This window comes from Choloepus didactylus, chromosome 8 (assembly GCF_015220235.1).
Source record: "Choloepus didactylus isolate mChoDid1 chromosome 8, mChoDid1.pri, whole genome shotgun sequence".
NCBI lineage: Eukaryota > Metazoa > Chordata > Mammalia > Pilosa > Megalonychidae > Choloepus > Choloepus didactylus.
In genome coordinates this window covers 67,513,923-67,534,715 of record NC_051314.1, presented here as the reverse complement: position 1 = coordinate 67,534,715, position 20,793 = coordinate 67,513,923, and the positions used below count along the sequence as shown (strand labels likewise).

Below are 20,793 nucleotides of genomic sequence, written 5' to 3'. Positions count from 1 at the left end.
AGGAAACAACATAAGACTAAGTAGTGACTACTCAGCGGCCACCATGGAGGCAAGAAGGCCGTGGCATGACATATTTAAAATTCTGAGAGAGAAAAATTTCCAACTAAGAATACTTTATCCAGCAAAACTCTCCTTCACATTTGAGGGAGAGCTTAAATTTTTCACAGACAAACAAATCCTGAGAGATTTTGCTAATAAAAGACCTGCTGTACTTCAGATACTAAAGGGAACCCTACTGACAGAGAAACAAAGAAAGGAGAGAGAGAGATAGAGAAATTTAACAGACATATGTAGAACATTACATCCCAAATCACCAGGACACACATTTTTCTATAGTGATTACGGATCTTTTTCCAGAATAGACCATTTGCTGGGACATAAAACAAGCCTCAATAAATTAAAAAAACAAAACAAAACAAAACAAAACAAAAAAACAATTGAATATGTTCAAAGCACATTCTCTGAACACAACGGAATACAAATAGAAGTCAATAATTTTTTATTTGTAACTCCACTATTTACTTCCTACAGGATGTAAAATACATAAACTCTAATGACAAATCAGTGGCTTTGGACTCAATGTATAATGTGTAATTTCTGACAAGAACTACATAAAGGTGGGGGAATGGAGGAGTACAGGAACATAGTTTACGTGTCCTATTGAAGTTAAGTTGGTATCAAAGAAAAACAAGATTGTTATGGATTTAAGAGGTTAAATTTAAGCCCCACAGTAAACACAAAGAAATTGTCAGAGAACATGACCATAGAGATGAAAAGTAGAGTATGGGTTACGAGAAGTGGGGGAAGGGGCAATGGGAAGTTAAGAATTGAGTGTAATGTTGCTGTTTGGGTTGAAGGGAAATTTCTAGTAATGGATGGTGGGAAGGTGATAGCATTACAACATTCTAAATGTGATTAATCCCAGTAATGGAATGCTAGGGAGGGGTTGGAATGGGAAGATTTAGGCTGTATATATGTTTCCACAATTGAGAAAAAAAAAAAGAAAGAAAAGAAAAAGACAGTCTAAATAGGCAATGACAAATGCCAAGGATGATCCTGGATGGGATCTGAGGATGGAGGAGAGGAGGCTCAAAGGGACACAGTTGGGACATAAGGAAAAAAAAAAGGAAATATAGAATGTAAGCTTTGTATGAATGTTGAATTTCTTGAACTTCTTAGCTGTGCTTAATGGGATTGCATAAAAGATTGTTCTTGTTCATGGGAAATGTATATGTGAATTATAATGTTTGTTCAAGGATGTGTGCAGCCTGCTCTCATATATTCAGAAGACAGAGTGATAGATGATAGATAGGGAGGGAGGGAGGGAGGGAGGGAGAGAAAGAAATGGTGATGTGACAGGATGTTAAATTGGTGGATCGGGGTATGGGGGGGGTCAGGGTATGCTGGAGTTCTGTGTATGGGTTTTGTATTGTTTTTGCAACTGTTCCTGTAACTTTGAATTTATTTCAAAATGAAATTAAAAACAAAAAACAAACAAACAAAAAAGCCACTTGTTATTTTGAAATACTTAAATTGACTTTTAAGTCAATTAAGATTTGCTTTTTCTGTTAGAACATATGAGGCCTTCTTTTAAATAATGACTATTTATTATTCATTCACATTCTTCTCCATATGAAGAAGTCTGTTAAAAGATTTAAAGAGGAATTTTAAATATTTAAAGTTGTCTTTTAATCTTTCACAATTTTTAGCCATATAAAACTTTCTGCTTCTAGCTTCTTCTGAGTGAAACAGCCTTTCATATTTCTTAATATTATGTTAGAAGATCAAAAACAAAAAGTATATTACTGAACATAGTGGAAAAGAATCATAATTTTCTTTTAACAAATTACTTGTTTTTTAAACTGATCTTCGTATAGTAGAAAGATCCCTAAATGGGAGATCTGACTCTGCCCTAAATGTATTATATAATTTTAAATAAGTAACTTGAAATTTTTGTGACTCTTTTTCCTGACAAAATAAGGGATTTAAACTAGGTGTTCTCTGTATAAAAGTATCTGATACTATGACAGTGCCTCTCATTAACTTACTTTCAGTAGTGCACCTAAGGAATACAGAAACATATTGACAGTGTTGAACTTTATCTGAACCTAGGTTCCCAGAAAGAAATCTACCCAGTTAGCTGCAAAGAACCATTCTGCTCTCGAATATTCCAAGACCCATCTCCTTCCTTCTTCTGGAATCCCATGAGACTTACCAATGACTCCCTTGTTTACCTGCCTTTATAAAACCCTAGGCCCCCTTCCCTTTTCTCTGAGACATTCCTCATTAATGAACACTCTCCCTCTTGCAAAAGCATGAATGAAATAATCTTCTTAATTGTTTGGTGCATTTTGTCTTTCACAATATTATTAAATTCCAAGCCTAAATTTCCAAAATGAGGAGGTGGAGCAGAGAAGGCATGTTTGCCTGAAGAGCAATACGCAAGGCGAGGTTAACTTCAGAGGATACTTACTATAATATAATTGTTCCATGAACTTTTTAAGTGCAGAAATATCGATGAGCTTGTGGAAACAATGTACAAATGAAGTTCAGACTCCTTTTTCTCCAGGTTTGGGTTGCTTTGTAAACAGGAGGCTTGGAAGGAATTTCCTAAGTAAAACACATTTCCATTTCCATTACTCGTGAAAAGGGTGTCATTTAGAGAGTCTTTGTGATTTGGAAGGCCCTGCGGTTCTTTTGTGTTTGTTGTGCAAGATGGCACACTGCTACCTGCCTTGCCAATGGCTGGTGTGAACTTAGAGAGTATAGGTAAGGGTCGGAAGGCACCTTGCCCGTGAAGGGGCAGCTTCTTGATGTCTGAAGGAGGACAAAGAGTTGAATCCTTGGACGTTGTGCTGCTCTCTTGCTGGTACCTGTTGGATAGAATTTAATATTAAACATGATATTGTAAGTTTTGCATTTCACAATTTACAAGTAAATAACAGAAACAGATGGCTGGATTGCAGCAGTAGAAGACTAAAAGTGAATGTTTTCACTTAAAGGACTGCTTGTTTAGAGAAGGGAATGATTTAATCTCACTTGTTGAGGGGAAGATATGGCACAACAATCCTTAATTGACTTTTCTATTTTCCAAAATAAAATTCTACCCAATGTCATGTAAAGAAGCACTTTTTCTATTTAAAGCTTTATACCTCTCCTCAAGGGGCCCCAATTTTTCCATTGAAAGGACTTTTTCATTCTAGTTTTAAAACTTGATTGTTTTTTCATTGTGCATTTTGTACAATTGCACATCTTTCATTATGCATTTCTAATTGATCTTATAAAGAAAAAAATTATTCAAACGGAGACATGGAGGATTTTTTTAACAGTGCTTTCTTCACCTCTTGCTAAGACTCTTTTAACTTTCCCAATATCATCAGCACTTTTTTCAGAATCAATCCTTGTCTGATCATCCATTTACCTTCCCTGTTCTCTCCAGCTCACCATGATCTCTCTCTGCTCTGCTACACAAGGAAGCATCTTACAGAGGCTAAGATGTTGCAGAATATGATTAGATCTTGTTTCCATTCCTTGCTCTGCCACTAAGTGGCAATATGTGCTTGGTTGACCAAAGCCTCAATTTCTCAGTTTTAAACTAGGAACAATATAGCACCAATCCCATAGGGTTTCTGTGAAGATTAAATAAGAAAATACATGCAATGTGTTTGGAACACAGGCAACATTCAATAGGTGCTATAACCTTGAATTACTGGTTTATCATTTTATATCAAAAGTATTTTGTCCCCCCATAAGATTGGAACCTTCTTGAAAGCTGAAAGCCATTTTGTTTTTTTTTAGTTCTTAATTTTCAACAGGTATAAAATTCATTCTTTATCTGTACAGTGCTATGAACTGTGCTGAGTTCCCACCCCCAGCTCCCTCCCCACTGCGAGTGACCCTGCACACACAATAGTGGACACTCCAGCTCCCTCATCCAAGTTCCATTCCCCCTAAACAGCCACCCCTTGCCAACCTCTCAGGTCTAAGGGTGTGCACACTGGCACTGTGCTTACAGAGTGTGGTCTGGAAAGGGGAGTCCAAGTCCCCGCACTCTTCTTGACCTATAGGGTGGCATATGGCCAGATTTTAAGCACACAATGGGACCAAGTTATTGTGTGTGGCCCACAAGCCCTGAATATGCTCAGTAATTATATCTTTCCCCCATTTATAGGATTCTAGTATTATATACTAGTGTTTTCAAAGTTTCTAAAAATATACAATTTTCAGAATATAGAATTTTCAGGTAAATGAACATGCGTAGGAGAGATATCATCAATATGGTGACATAAACAGCTACTGAAAGCTTTTCTCTAGAGAGTCAATGAAAAAAAGGACAATTCTGAATTGTTTGAAACTCTGGAGGAGAATATAGACTGGAGAAGGACCCTGCAAATGCCTAATTGAAGAAAGAGAGGAAATATCAGTTGTCATTTTTTTTTCTTTTTCTATTTTTCTTTTTTCTCCTCTTCTTCTTTATAGAAGAAATGGAAATGTCCTCATATAGATTGTGGCAGTGAATGCATAACTATGTGATTATACTGGGAACCTTTGATTATTTACTTAGGAAGGAATGTATGGTTGGGGAATAAAACTGTTTGAAAAATAAACTGAGGGATACAAGTGCTGGAGAAAATGTGGAGAGAGGGATCTACCTAATCACTGTTGGTGGGGAAGTAGAATGGTGCATCCCATCTGGAAGGCAGTGTAGTGATTCCACAGGAAGCTAAGTATGAGGTTGCCATATGGTCCTGCAACCCCATTATTGGGTATATACTTGGAAGAACTGAGAACAGGGACATGAATGGACATTTGCACAGTGGGGTTTATGGTGGCAGTATTCACGATTCACAATGCATGGAGGTGGACAGATGAGTAGAAAAATGGGGACAAAAAGTAAATGAATAGTAGGGAGGGATTGGGGGATGGGATGTTTTGGGTATTCTTTTTTACTTTAATTTTAATTTTTATTCTTTTTTTGTGGTAATGAAAATGTTCAAAAATTGTGATGAATGCACAACTATATAATGGTACTGTGAACAACTGATTGTATACTTTGGGTGACTGTATGGTATGTGAATATATCTCAATAAAATTGAATTTAAAGAAAATGAATATGCCTGACCCAGAAATGGATGACACATACTCCAATCCTCTCTAAAGTGACAGCTTTTCTTTGTTCTTGTTTCTAAACTTTTCTAAAATAGTTTCTAAAAATAGTTTCCAAAACTTTCTCTGTGGAAATTGAAGAGACTTGAATAATTAGTGCCTAGATGAGGTTATGTAATATTATGAAATTATGTTAAAATGCTCATTTTAGGCACAACAAATGTTTTGTGTGAAAGTTCAGAAAAATGATTTCAGGGACTTACAGAAAGTCTTCAGTTGAAGTGACTTATTTACTCAGTTGTATGAAAAATTACTATTTTTAAGAGCTAAAAAGAGTTTTTAAAAAAGCTTACCTTTTTGGCAGCATAAATGAAAATATAACAAACTTCATAGCTGCACCAAAGTTAAGCAAGTCAATTCACAAAACTAAATTGTATTCTTCATTTGAAATTCAATAATATCCTCCCCTATTTGTCCAATTAAAGAGTAGTTTATTACTAAGCAAGAGTTCCAGAACCTAGAATTTGCACATGTCAACTTCATATTTACAAGGTTAAGTTGCTGAAGGACAAGTATTTCTCTAATGAATTGACTATATATCTCTAAGGGAAATGAGAGAAGTCGGAAAAAGAATTCCAAAATCAAAAGTGTGCAGAAGTGATTTTTTCCCTTTTTTCTTCCCTCTGCATCAAGACTGAAATTGTCAGGTTAAAAGCCACAGCCCAAAAGCAACTGGCAAAATTAAACAGTTTCAAAAAACCTATTAGGTACAAGTTCTTCTTGAGAATAAAAAGAACACATAAGCTGGCATATTGATTGTAACAAGAAATGAAAAAAAGGGTAAATTAGAAAACGTGATTACTGTATTTAAGAAACTCTTAAAAATGGCAAGAAAGAAGTTAAATAAATATGAAAATGGAGAACATAGTTTCCATGGGAAGCTAAAAACCTATCAGATTGGAATGAATGGTCAGATTATATTCTAAAATCTAAGATATGGTTGAGAGAACAGTGATTCTTCCACAAAAGAAATGATATAAACCTAGATCTTAAGATCTAGAATTTGAGTTCTCCTAAATAAAGAGAGTTTCAGTGAAGATTCTACTAAAGCAAAATTGGTGAAATACAAGCAACTCTATGTGGATGAATTCAAAGATAAAATTTTATTCCAACAGGAACCTTATTGATTCCAGCTGCAGACCCATGATCTTCAAAGGAGACTTACCTGACAATGTGAGCTACTTTGTTTTTCCTTGCACTTCTGATAAATGATATAATTTTTGGTTTTAATTTAGTAATATTTAGAAACTGTCTAATTGAATTTTATGACCTACAAGTTAAATAGAGGTGATAATTACCTATGCCAATAAAGAAAATAAGAAAAAAGTTACATTTTTTCCAAATCTCTGAATCTCTCCTTTTCAGTAGATATTTAGATAACTTTTTATGAACCAAACATAACTAATCTGACACATTTTACACTTCATGTAAAGTTACATTAAGTCACTGTCAATAGTTTGTCTTTTATAACCTAGAAATCAGTACTTTGAGATGCTTTGGCTTTTTTCCTAATTAATTTAAATTTGGCTATGATTCCTAACACTTTGAAAGTTTTCCTGCTACACTTCAAACCTGTACCTCAAATACATTTGAAAGATTGGTAAACTCTTAAATTATATAAAGGAGTTTACTTTTAAAGGAATCTCAGATAAATTCAACTTGTGAGTTGGATAAACCTGTGATAGTTAATTGATTATTTAAAAAACAAAAAAAAAACAAAAAACTCTGGCTGGGACTAAATATTATTTGTTTAAAATTTAGGCAACAATCATTTTTAACTTAATTACAAATATTATATATGACAGTTCTCATAATGTTGCCACAAAAAAATTTCTCTTGGGTAATATTGGATATACTGTAAGTACTCAACACTGTGTAAAAGAAATTGAGCTCAAAAGTGGGGTTTAAAATAACTTTCATGAATACACCACTCAAGTAAGAGAATACTTGGCATTAATGTAGCAATTAGATTCCAGTGAATGCCATGCCCTTTCATTAAAAGATTACTTATTCACCATCTTTTGAATGGTGACTGTCCTGGTATTATGGAGATATGGGATATATATAAAAAAGGAAAATCCTATCCTCATCTAACATATTTATAATCTGTCAAGAATCATACAGAAAAAAGAAAATTAAAGAACTTATGGTTATGGAAGAAGAAAAGAGAAATGAAATGTCAATTCTTTCCATTGTTTGCGTTTTTATTGTTTTCTTGTTCTTTATTTCATTGATTTCTGCTCTTATTTGAATTATTTTCTTCCTTCTCATTTCTCTAAGTTTGCTGTGTTGCTTTGTTGAAGCAAGATTTGCTTGAGGTGGTGCCTTGGGAGAGAGGAAAGTAACTGAAGTTAAGAAAAAAATCTGCTTTGGAACAACACTCCTCCTCCACCTGTTAGTGGAGAAGATAGCTGATACTTGTACTAATATGGTCTGATATCTGAGGGTCAGCACTAGTTGGTGTGTTCTAATGTGATCTGGCATAAAATCGTGGATGGGACCAAGGCCATGTAACTCAATGTTGGGGGTGGGGATTAGATATACCAACCAAGGTGTCCATGGGGGTCCTTCTTGGTGTACAGCACACACTAAGTACAGGGATAGAGTCCCATGTATCTGCACTACTCATCATTGAACAGATACTTACATAGTGCTTATTGCATGCCTGGTATTGTTTTAAACTAGTGACACAGTAGTAAAAAGAGAGTACAAGTCTCTGTCCTCACATTGTTTATACCATGAATGTTCAAGTTACTCTGTCTCTGAGGCAAAGAGCGTGTGTTGAGGAGACAAGAGACACTATCTGAGAAATACAAGACATTCATGTCTGAAGTAAATATTGAAAGCATCATATATGAAGAAACCTATATATTGATTCATATTTCTGTTGGTGGGTCATGAAACCAGCTGGATATATTTTTGCCAAATTTGGAGAGTGTGTTTGGGATAATCTGCCTTGAAATGTAGACAATAAGAGTTATGTAAAATTAACATGATTTAAAGTTATATTTCATTGAAAAGAACTTGGTCATATAGCCATCTCTAGTTGCAAGGGTAACCAGGAAGATTAATGTTTTAAATGGAGCAACTTGTTATCCCCCAGAATTGAGATTCAGTTAATAAAGAATGGAAACATTTATTTGTTTGTTCATTCTGTTGGCTTTTCTAAGTAGGTGATAGTTTTGTATCTTCTTTTCAGATACTAATGTAACCTACTTCTTTTTCTTTCTTTTTTGCATTGTCCAGGACCCTCAGTTGGGTTAAATAGTTAAAGAGGGAATACCTCTCTCTGTCTTACTCCCTTTCTTAAAGAGAACACATATATTTTTTTCTCTTTTGATTGTCATGTTTGCTATAAGTTATGTCTAACCTTACCAAGTTAAGGAACTTCTGTTCCTAGTTTACTCTGAGTTTTTACCATGAATAGATATTAAATTTTATTGCACTTTATCAAATGGTTTTTCCTTCACCAGTTGAGATAAACATATGATTTTTCTCCCTTGCTCTGTTAATGTAGTAAATTACAATAGATTTCCTAATGGGGAATCATCTATACATTTCTGGGGTCTTAGTTAATTGTGATATTTTTAATACATTCTTGGACTCATTTAATGATATTTTATTTAAGATTTTTGATCTAGATTCATAAATGAGATTAGTCTTTATCTTTGCTTCTATTGTCCTCATTTGGTTTTGGGAACAAGATCACACCACTCTCAAATAAACAAAAAAGATTGAGTAGCTTCTATTCTTTCTATAATTTTTTTTTTAATTCAGTTTTATTGAAATACATTCACACATCATACAATCATCCATGATATGCAATCCACTGTCCACAGTATTATAACATAGTTATGCGTTCATCACCACAATCTATCTCTGAACATTTTCCTTACATCAGAAAGAACCAGAACAACTTTCTATAATTTTTTGAACAACTCATCTTCAAAGATTGATAGAACTTCCTGAAAAACCATCTGGGTCTTCATTTTTATTTTGGAAAGGTTGTTTTTACTTTCATCACTGTTCTTTGAAATTTTCTGCAATTTCTTGTGCCAATTTTGATATTTTATATTTTCCTAGGAACTTATCATTTCATCTAGGAATTAAAGTATATTGGCATATGTTCCTGTTTGCTAATGCTGCCATTATGCAAAGTACTAGAAATGGATTGGCTTTTATAAAGGGGGTTTATTTGGTTACAAAGTTACAGTCTTAAGGCCATTAAGTGTCCAAGGTAAGGCATCAACAATAGGGTACCTTCACTGGAGAAAGGCCATTGGCATCCGGAAAACCTCTGTTTGCTAGGAATGCACGTGGCTTGGCATCTGCTTGCTCCCATGTTGTGTTTCAGAAATGGTGTTCTCCAAAATGTTGCTCTTGGGGCATTTTGTCCTCTCTTAGCTGCAGCTTCTCTTCAAAAATGTCACTCTTAGCTGTTCTGAGGTCCCTCTGTTTGTGAGCTTTTTATAGGACTCCAGCAAAGTAATCAAGACCCACCCTGAATGGGTGGGGCCACATTTCCATGGAAACATTCAATCAAGAGATCACACCCTAATCAACACTAACACATCTGCCCCCACAAGATTGCATTAAAGAATATGGCTTTTTCTGGGGGATATAATATAATACAAACCAGCATAGCATATATTTGTTTAAATTTAACTTTTATAAATCTGTTCTACCAGTAGTTATTTTTCCTTTTTCATTCTGTATTTTGTTTAATTATATTGTCTTTTTTTTTCTTTAATCTTTCTCAGCAGAGGTCTGTATATGTTTTAATTTTTTTCAAAGAACCAGCCCTTGATTTTGTTAATCTTACTTATTGTTATTATTTTAGTGTTATTGTTCTTTATTTCATTGATTTCTGCCTTAACATTATTCATTGTTATTTTCTTCCTTCTTGATTCTTTGGGTTTACTCTGATGCTCTTTTTACAATTTCTTAAATTTAATGCTTAGCCCCTTTATTTTTTAACCTTTCTTATTTCTTGGTGAATATTTTAAAAACTATTAATTTCCTTCTAAAATCTACTTTAGCTGAGTCACATGCATTTTGACATGTATTATTATTCAGTTCTAAATATTTTTTAATTTCCTTTATTATTTTCAGCAGTTTAATTATGATGTATTTGGGTGTAGATTTCTTTGAGTTTTATCCATTTTGGGGTTCACTGAGCTTCTTGAACCTCTAAGCTTGTCTTTTGCCAAAATTTGAAAGTTTTCAGTCATTATTCCTTCAAGTGTTTTTTCTGTACAATACTCTTTTTCCTCTCTCCTTCTGGAACTCTGAGGAAATGAATGTTGGACCTTTTCATACCAACTGTGTTGGTCCCACAGTTCCTGGAGATTCTGTTCATTTTACTTCAATTTTATTCTCTTTGTTTAGATTAGATCATTTCTTTTCATCTCTTTTCAAGTTCACTGACTCTTCCCTCTGTAATTTCCATTCTGCTTATTGAGCCCATTCAAGTGAATTTTAGAAATTTCAGTTATTGTATTGAATTTTTCATTCTAAAATTACCACTTGGTCCCCTTTTATAACTTCTATTTCTCTGCTGAGACTTTCTGTCTTTCCATTTCTTTCAAATGTGTTCATCTTTATTTGTTGAAATAAGGTTATAGTGGCTGCCTTAAGTCTTTGTCTAATAATCCCAACATCTCTGCCTGCCATCTCGGGTTTCAAATCTATTGTCTTTTCTCCTGTGAGATGTTGAGATTTTCCAGGTTTCTTATGTCAAATAATTTTTGATTGTATCGTGGACATTTTGAATATTATGTTATGTGACTCTGGATCTTGTTTAAATTCTGTAGAGAACATTGTCATTTTTTTTTTTGAAGCAGACAATCAACTGCTCTATGCCTTCTGTTCAGTGTTTTTAGTTGCATTCAGAGGGAGTGGTAGTAATGTGTGCACATTCCATGTTGCCCAGAATAAAAATTTTTTTGATTAACTTTATTAACTCAAAACTAAGACTATTATTCAATAAAGGACACCATATAGACACAGTTACTAGGCAGCTGACGAAACAGGGGGCAATATTTGTAATGTCTGAGACCAACAAGGGGATTCATAGGTAGAATATACAAAGCAATTCTATTCCTGTGTATATATTCCAGGGAAATTTTCATACAGTTTCATAAAGGAAGGAGGGAAGAAGAGAAGAGAGGAGGAAGTGTAGGAATAAAAAGAAGGAGGAGAGTGAAGGGAATGGATATTCATTAAAGAAACTAGAATTATTTACCTCAATGCTCAATAATTTTTTCACATTTTTATAGATGTAATTAATCAATGAATATTTGTTAATGATAAACTATGAAAAAATAATTTGCAAAAGAGAATAAGTCTATTTAATGTTTTCAGAGTTGATTTTGGGAAATAAAGCTTTATTGTAAGGACAGCAGTTGGAGGCTAAGGGCTAAGTATTGTCATTGTCTCTTTTTTTTTTCTCTTGCATTATTCAAGGTCAACTCAGTTAAATTTACATAAATCATACTCTGTGCCAGCACAGTGAAAACATTCTGTCGATCTCAGTCTTTCTGTAGGTTTTTTACACTCTCAAGCAATAGGCAGTCTTTCTCTTTTCTGCTTTAGGGAGCTCTTAAGTAGGTCATAATACACTTTTCCTAAAAGGACATTCTGATAAAATCCTACTTGGGTTTTCTCCTGTAAAATATGTATGAGTACACAGAACTATCTACTAATAAGAGCTACACTAAAGGTAGAGAAACTTAAATACCAAATCTCATTATCTGGGATAGCTAGTCTGTTTTCTATCCCTTAGACGTTAAAGGGCCTGTTGTTTATGATTAGCTGAGAAAGTAATCATACTTATGTAATTCTGATGTCCCAAGATAACTACATCCTTCTTATGACCTGCACCTTCTCATAATTAGGCCTAAAACTTTATACCTAGGAGGTATTTTAAAGCACTGTACATGATGACATCGTTTAGTCCTCTAATTAGTGTTTTCTATCCTTGTCTGTCTTTGGTTTAGACTTTTGATTCAAATGTTTAATTTTAGAGATAACTGGCTAAAAAACTATGAGATAGTGTACCAAGATCCTTCCCTTTCCCTCTTTATTTGGAAATTATCCCTCTCCTCTACACATAGAGCACCTGGAAGCTGCTGTTTTAAAGACCCTGAACTCTTGACTAGAGTGGATTTTTTTCAGGGGGAAGTCATTTATTCAAGTTGGGGTGTCAGACATCTTCCTCAAGATTTTAAAATCTGATACAGGAAAATGTGTGAATCAGCCTTTGTTTGGTCATGGCAGCTGTAATGTCAATTTAAGACAGTTGGTGACTTTGTTCACTGCCCCACTGAAGATGTGGTATTCATTGAGAGAAAATGAAAGGCAACACACAAACATCAGAGAAGGAAACAGAGACAGAGTTCTGTGGGCCTCAATCTTCCAGTTCCAGATGTGCCTAAGTTCTAACTTCACTCCTACCATTCTTATATTCCATGGCTTAGTTTCTATGCTTTGCTGATTTTGCTCATCACTGTATTTCTAAACTGAACACAGAACCCAGCAATTGGAATATGCCAGATAGACAAGTAGGTAAGTAGGCAGTTAGATACATAGACAGATAGAGATTTTTTGAATTAATGTTGAATTGCGTGAACTGCCCCAGGAATTCCAATAAATTCCATTTTTAACCTAGGCTGGATTTCTGCCACTTTTGACAGAGTTCTAATTTCCACAATAACCTAAAATAACTATGACAAGCATTAAGTAGAAACCTCTTTTATTTTTCTAAATTTGAGGAAAACAGTGAGACTGTCAGAGTGTTCTAATTGGGGAATTGTGTGACAAAATGTGAAATGAAAAATATTGGGAGCATGTGGAAGACTGTCACTGGAACTGCCTCTTTTCTCTCTCAATCCTTCCAGTTACAAAGGCCATGTTAGGAATTTCACTCAGTGCCCTGCCACAAGGCAGAGCCCTCTTCCCTGAAGCTCAAAAACCTCAGCACTTAGAACAAAAATGGAAGTACATCAACCCCTTCTAAACATGGTTTATTACTACACGGATTTAGATCAAATCACGCTTTCCCAAGCCTATATAATGCAAGCCAATCTAATTGTAAAGAACATGATTATTCAGTCAATAAATATTAGGCTCAGCACGGGGCTGAGCATGAGAAATATATTAGTGTACAAAAATATCTAGGGTATCTGCTGTCATGGAGCTTACATTCTACAGGCAAAGCAGACAATAAACAATAAACATATAATCATAGCTTATAAATAGTTCTATGAAATAAATAGAGTACGCTGATAAAAACAACAAGAACAACAACAAAAAAAAAAAACAGTGTAGATCTGTTGGATGGTGGTATGATCAGGCAAGAACTCTCTGAGATAGGGACATTTAAGCTAAGACCTAAAGGATGAGAAAGAGCTAGCCATGTGAAACGTAATGTTAAGAGGGGAAAAGAAGTGCAAAGCTCTGAGCTAGAAAGAGCTTGAGATGCTCTAGTCAGCTCACTAGAGTACGGTGAGCAAGGAGTGAAGTTGACATGAAGTTAGAGAGGTAAGCAAAGGCCAAGTCTTGCAGGGATGTCTAGACATGGTAGAAAGTTTTATTTTCTATGCAGTGGGATACTTGAAAGGTTTCAAGCAAGAAAAGGAAGAAAGGGGCATTTTGAAAGATCACTTTGGCTTTAAGGTGGACAATGGATTCAGGAGAGGGCAGGGAGATGCCAAGAATGGAGGTGAGGAGGGTAGTTAGAGGTGTTGCAATAGTCTAGATGATGGTGGTTTGTTCTAGAGTATTGGCGAAAGAAATAGAGAAGTTGGATTACACAGACACACACACACATTATGGGGTAGAATTCCCAGGATTCTGAATGATGCATAAGTAGATTGGCCTCATTGTATATTGTTTAGCCTAGAAATCTCCAAACTTCGTCAGCTATCTAAAAGAAACATCTAGGATGTTACCAAAAATAGACTGCAGGGGCCCACCCCTAAAGCTTAGGATTTGGTATTTTGCAGTGGAGTTCAGGGATCTGTACTCTCCAAGAGCCCCTAAGAGATTGTGATGAATGGCCAGGTCAGCTTTATTTTCTTGCCCCAGTTGATCTGGACTTAGTCCTCACATGGCCCAGTCAGCATGTGTTAAAAGAGTATAGACACATGTGAAACTTAGGGCTGTAAATGGGAGGCTGAGCTTTCCTATAATGATGCATAAGAGGCACTTCCAGGGAACCTCTTTAGTTGCTCAGATGTGGCCTTTCTCTCTCTAAGCCCAACTCGGCAAATACATTCATTAACCTCCCCCCAACAAGGGATATGACTCCCAGGGGAATGAATCTCCCTGGTGACGTGTGACATGACTCTCAGGAATAAGCCTGGCTCTGGCAGTGAGGGATTGAAAATGCCTACTTGACCAAAAGGGGGAAAAAGAAAGGTAATAAGCTGAGGTTACAGTGGCAGAGAGATCCCAAATAGAGTCAAGAGGCTATCCTGGGGGTAGGTTTCTCTTATGCAAGCTCCAGCTAGACATCCCAAATGGCCACAGTATGCCATGCCCTTACCAAAAGTAGTCCCCAAATACATATATCCCTACCTGAGATTCTATAAAAGATTCACTCACTAAGTTTTATCTCTCAGAAACTTAAATCCACCAGAGTGTTCCTATGCCAGACCAATCCTAAAACCCAGAGGCAACAGCCTTTTTAAGAACAACAATCAGATGTAGCCGCCTTCCCCATACTGTTGACACCCCCTTTCAATGTGAACAAGTTAGGGTGGTCACTGCCTAGACACCCCAGAAGATGGAGAAAGAGATCCAGTGAGAGGAAGGGGTAGCAACAAACAAGATAAGATTTAACAAAGGTCTATGAATACTGAAACTTTATATAAATATATATTTAGATGTTGGGGTGTTGGAATAGCTGGAAGGAGTTAAATGACATGGTGCAACTGTAACATATAACATTCTTTGAAATTTGCTCTATAGCTACTCATTGATTTGTGCTTTAAAAGTCTTCACCTTTCTGTATATAGCCTATATTTCATAATAAGGAAAGAACTGAAACTGTGGAACTGTAAACCATAACAATTTTTGAAATTATCTATATAACTGCTTGTTGAGCTGTACATCAAAAGTTAACACCTTTCTGTATGTATGTTATATTTTACGACAATGAAAATAGCTGAAGTTGTGGAACTGTGACCCATGACATTTTTGAAATTTATTAACTACTTGTTCAATCGTACTTTGAAAGTTATCACTGTTAAGTATTTATGTTAAAGTTCACAATATAAAAATGCATTTTTAAAAAAAGCATATAGACTAATCTCTAAACAATAACACTAGGTCAGCATGCAGCCATGGGTGTCCCAGATTCTGACTTACTGACAAGCAAATTTAGGCTGCCATGGCAAATCTAACCTCAAACATTGGGAGTGCTCAAGAATGAGCTCTCCTATTCAACTGACTTCTCTAATTAATTTTGTTTTTGATGCTTAACTTTTGTTAGAAACGTTTCTAAAACTGTGTGGGTTTTTTATTTTGTAAACGGCAGAATAGCAGGCATGAATCTTTAATAAATGGGGTCCTTTGGAGTTTCAGGATTATCTTCATTACTGAGATGGTGAGTTGGCCTGAGACAGCAGGCTCCCAGAGGTGGAGGCCAAGAGAAGAGGCAGCAACAGTGTCCCTCCGTATGATCTCCAATAGCCCTTCCCAAGCAACCACAAATGAACATGTGCAAGTTACCCCAAGTTAGTGTGCAGTCTAACTAAATGTGTCCTCTTAACATCCTCCCTCCATTTTTCTGTCCCTAAGGCAGCAACTCTGAACCATCACTGGCTCCAGGAAGTTTCTCATACCTACCCAAATTCTCTCCCATATATTCTGATGTAAGCTTAAAATTCTCCTAGTTTTCATCTGCTTCTGGCCAAGACAGAATAATAGGGAGCAGGTTACCCTCCTGCCTAAAAAACAGCTTTCAAGACACTGGACATCAGGCAGCTAAAAAAAGTGAGCCCTGCTAAGTGAGACACAAAATTATGATTGCCCCATCTTACTGCCTTGAAAAAGCTTTCAAGCCACGGTGCAGGGAGACGGTAGATATCAATTGTAGTAACGGTTTGATGGGTGTATACATATGTCAAAATTTATCAAATTGTATACTTTAAATATGTATAGTTTATAGTATATCAATATACCTCAATAAAGCTAAGACAAAATTCTACTAATAGAGCTTCTTTCCTTGGGTTCTGTCTTCGGTGCCTGTTAAAATGTAAATCCCACTTAGTGGGAAACCATGTAAAGTTTATATTATTAAATTATTACACTGTCGTATAAATGAAAATGCAAGTACAGAATGGGGAGTATGACTGGCATTTACTGTGCAAGGGCCAGGGATGCTCAAGTCCCACAATGTGTGGGACCATCCCACACATCAATTAATGCTCCCAGTATGGCACAAAATGCCAATAGCACCCCATTGAGAAACTATGGTGGGAGAACCACCAAGTTACACTGCTACATAGGCTGTTGGTCCGTTCTCCAATACCAGCATTGTAAAGGGGTCCCACTGTATATTTTAAGCTATGTTTTTGCAATGTTAATAGAACATTTACTAGTCAGTCTTGTCACAGCAAGTACATTTTCCTGATGTTTTAGCTTCAAATATTATCAGAACCTCCAAAGCCTCCAGAGCACAAACACAGAGACCATTTTTGAAGCTAACTTCTTAAACTTCAACACCTTTAAGAAAATTACAGTTACTGTAGCCAACTTTCCACCAATCTTTTTTTCCAAAATAGTTGGTTGTGGAGTTAAAATCTTCCTAAACAAAGATTTTGTGCGTGTGTGTGTGAGAGAAAAAATTATAATAATGAAATTGAGGTTTTGAAAAGACCTTCTAGGTCATTTTGTTCAAACCTCCCACACTGTGAGAAAAGGTTGCTCCTCAGTAACTTAAGTTATTGAGCAGTGTTTGTGAATAGTCCCCAATTAGCACTTTTCCTTTGTAGCACTTTGCAGTGCTTTCCTAACTGGAGTACTTCCCCCTAGGCCATGACCTGCCTTTTAGGGCTTCAACCCACATTAATGTTCCCTATGTCTATATATTCCCTGAATCGCAGCTCTTAGAAACCTATTCTCCCCTTTTTCTTCTTATGTCTAGATACTTAAAGTATATAGCAGAATCAAGCTTCATGTTGTGCAACTTAGTAAATTCCTTTTTAAATTTACTCCTAGACTTATCTCCCACCTTCCAGATTGAAATTTCAACTGCCAGATGAACTTCTTCACAGATGAGGCCCATTTGGGCCTCAAGCTGAACCCATCTAAAGGAGCACTTGAGCTTGAATCTTCCTGATATTCTTATTTCTCTGAAGGGTGTCACCAGTACCCCTTCTTGAAACCACAGGGGTTTCTCTCTCCATCTCCTCTATTTTCAGTTACTTTCCAGTCTTGTATATTCTGCCTCTGAAATGCCTTTTCCATCATCCCTTTTATTTCCTTCCCACTATGACTACCGCAATTCAGATTGTCATTTCTTCCCACCAATCTTTGATCTCTCCACACTTCATTCCACTTGAAGCACAATGGTCAGATTATTTTTCTGCAATAAGGGTTTTATTGTATCATTCTCCCACTTTTAGTAACTTCTCGTATCCTATGAGCTGAAATGTAAACTCTTTACGTGAACTGTAAAGAACTAACAAAGTATGGGCCCAAAGTCTCTTCCAACCTTATAGCTGTTAATCATGTTCTATTTTTTTTATCTTCATTTTATTGAGATATATTCACATACCACGCAGTCATACAAAACAAATCGTATATTCGATTGTTCACAGTACCATTACATAGTTGTACATTCATCACCTAAATCAATCCCTGACACCTTCATTAGCACACACATAAAAATAATAAGAATAATAATTAAAGTGAAAAAGAGCAATTGAAGCAAAAAAGAACACTGGGTACCTTTGTATGTTTGTTTGTTTGTTTCCTTCCCCTATTTTTCTACTCATCCATCCATAAACTAGACAAAGTGGAGTGTGGTCCTTACGGTTTTCCCAATCCCATTGTCACCCCTCATAAGCTACATTTTTATACAATTGTCTTCGAGATTCATGGGTTCTGGGTTGTAGTTTGATAGTTTCAGGTATCCACCAGCTACCCCAATTCTTTAGAACCTAAAGAGGGTTGTCTAAATTGTGCGTAAGAGTGCCCACCAGAGTGACCTCTCAGCTCCTTTTGGAATCTCTCTGCTACTGAAGATTATTTCATTTCCTTTCACATCCCCCTTTTGGTCAAGATGTTCTCCGTCCCACGATGCCAGCTCTACATTCCTCCCCAGGAGTCATATTCCACGTTGCCAGGGAGATTCACTCCCCTGGGTGTCTGATCCCATGTAGGGGGGGAGGGCAGTGATTTCACCTTTCAAGTTGGCTTAGCTAGAGAGAGAGGGCCACATCTGAGCAACAAACAGGCATTCGGGAGGAGGCTCTTAGGCACAATTATAGGGAGGCCTAGCCTCTCCTTTGCAGCAACCATCTTCCCAAGGGTAAAACCTACGGTAGAGGGCTCAACCCATCAAACCACCAGTTCCCTATGTCTGTGGTCATGTTAGCAACTACTGAGGTGGGGTAGGCCAATACCCCTGCATTCTCCACAGGCTCCTCAAGGGGGCACTACATATTTTTTTCCTTGTTTTTTCCCTTTTTTTTAAAACTTTTTTTCCTTTTTAAATCAACTGTATGGAAAAAAAATTAAAAAAAAAACAACATACAATAAAAGAACATTTCAAAGAGACCATAACAAGGGAGTAAGAAAAAGACAACTAACCTAAGATAACTGCTTTACTTCCAACCTGTTCCTACTTTACCCCAAGAAAGTTACATAATATAGCAACATTTCTGTGAACTTGCTCCTACTATATCCATCAGAAATTAACAGACCATAGTCATTCCTGAGCATCCCCAGAACGTTAAATAGCATATCTGTTCTTCTTGGATTACTGTTCCCCCTTCCTCAGTTGCTCTCTATTGCTAGTTCCCCTACATTTGCCATTATAAACCATTCGTTTTACATTTTTCAAAGTTCACATTAGTGGTAGCATATAATATTTCTCTTTCTGTGCCTGGCTTATTTCGCTCAGCATTATGTCTTCAAGGTTCATCCATGTTGTCATATGTTTCACGAGGTTGTTCCTTATTACTGCCGTGTAGTATTCTATCGTGTGTATATACCACATTTTCTTTATCCACTCATCTGTTGAAGGACATTTGGGTTGTTTCCATCTCTTGGCAATTGTGAATAATGCTGCTATGAACATTGGCGTGCAGATATCTGTTCGTGTCACTGCTTTCCGATCTTCCGGGTATATACCGAGAAGTGCAATCGCTGGATCGAATGGTAACTCTATTTCTAGTTTTCTAAGGAACTGCCAGACTGACTTCCAGAGTGGCTGAACCATTATACAGTCCCACCAACAATGAATAAGAGTTCCAATTTCTCCACATCCCCTCCAGCATTTGTAGTTTCCTGTTTGTTTAATGGCAGCCATTCTAACCGGTGTTAGATGGTATCTCATTGTGGTCTTAATTTGCATCTCTCTAATAGCTAGTGAAGCTGAACATTTTTTCATGTGTTTCTTGGCCATCTGTATTTCCTCTTCAGAGAACTGTCTTTTCATATCTTTTGCCCATTTTATTTTATTTTATTTTATTTTATTTTTTTTTTATATTTGCAATGTTTTATTTCTTAAAATGAAAACAAGATTTGACACTATTACAGCAAAATACCAATATTTGGACAAGCCAGGTGGTGTAATGAACCAAGGCAGTTCACTGTGCTATTCTCTCTCATTTTCCATAGGTTTGAAATAGTACATTACAAAAAAAATATCTATACCTTGTGAGAAAGAGATCCCTCGTGTCAGGCCCACATTGGAGACGCCACTCAGCCAGCTTCCAGAAGATTCAAGACTCATTTGTGAAGGCTGTGTGCACCCCACTTCCTGCTGGGGTTTCCTCTCAGAAGGATCCTGAGCCTGGAAGCCACTTCCCCTCACACACACACACACACACACACACACACACACACACGCCCTGGGCCTGAACCTCAAAGTATCTCCCCTGGCCGCTGTCTGCTGCCTGGAATTCATCCCTCAGGAACTAGCATTGCCCTCTCCAGCCACTCTGGGAAGGGGCCAAGGCTGCCTTCCCTGGCCGCGGGGAGGACCTGAGCTTGGAAGGAGGGAGGCGGCTCTGGGGACCAGGGAGGAGGCTGCCTCGAACATAAACACCCCACTCTGCGGCCCTGACAGAGGTTAAAGCTGCCCTGTCCTCTCCCCAACACCGCAGCCCCAGGAGATGGGAAAGAGGTAAGTGCTGCGTCTCTTTACTCTGCTGCTCTGACAGGAGACCCATTAGGGTCCCTCCCCACTCTTCTCTGGGCAGGAGTGGTGCTCAGCAGGCTCCCTCCCTCCAGGATATTGCAGCCATAAAGAGCTTTTTTTTTTTTTTTTTTTTTTTTTTTTTTTAATCATCATTTTATTGAGATATATTCACATACCACGCAGTCATACAAAACAAATTGTACTTTCGATTGTTTACAGTACCATTACATAGTTGTACATTCATCACCTAA

General features: G+C 36.7%; 2 protein-coding genes across 2 annotated transcripts in view; one reads left to right on the top strand and one right to left on the bottom strand.

The window, feature by feature from the left end:
• Positions 1–20,793, top strand: part of XPOT (exportin for tRNA) — a 271,525-nt gene that overhangs the window by 137,801 nt on the left and 112,931 nt on the right. The window contains exon 2 of the mRNA XM_037845729.1: positions 6,282–6,339. The gene's annotated coding sequence lies outside the window, so the exon portion shown is untranslated. The remainder of the gene's footprint in view (positions 1–6,281; positions 6,340–20,793) is intronic.
• The window catches only part of C8H12orf56 (chromosome 8 C12orf56 homolog), a 152,730-nt gene that overhangs the window by 75,409 nt on the left and 56,528 nt on the right, over positions 1–20,793 (bottom strand). Inside the window, 1 exon segment of the mRNA XM_037847380.1 lies at positions 2,474–2,873. Within this exon segment, the coding sequence (XP_037703308.1) occupies positions 2,474–2,873 (400 nt within the window).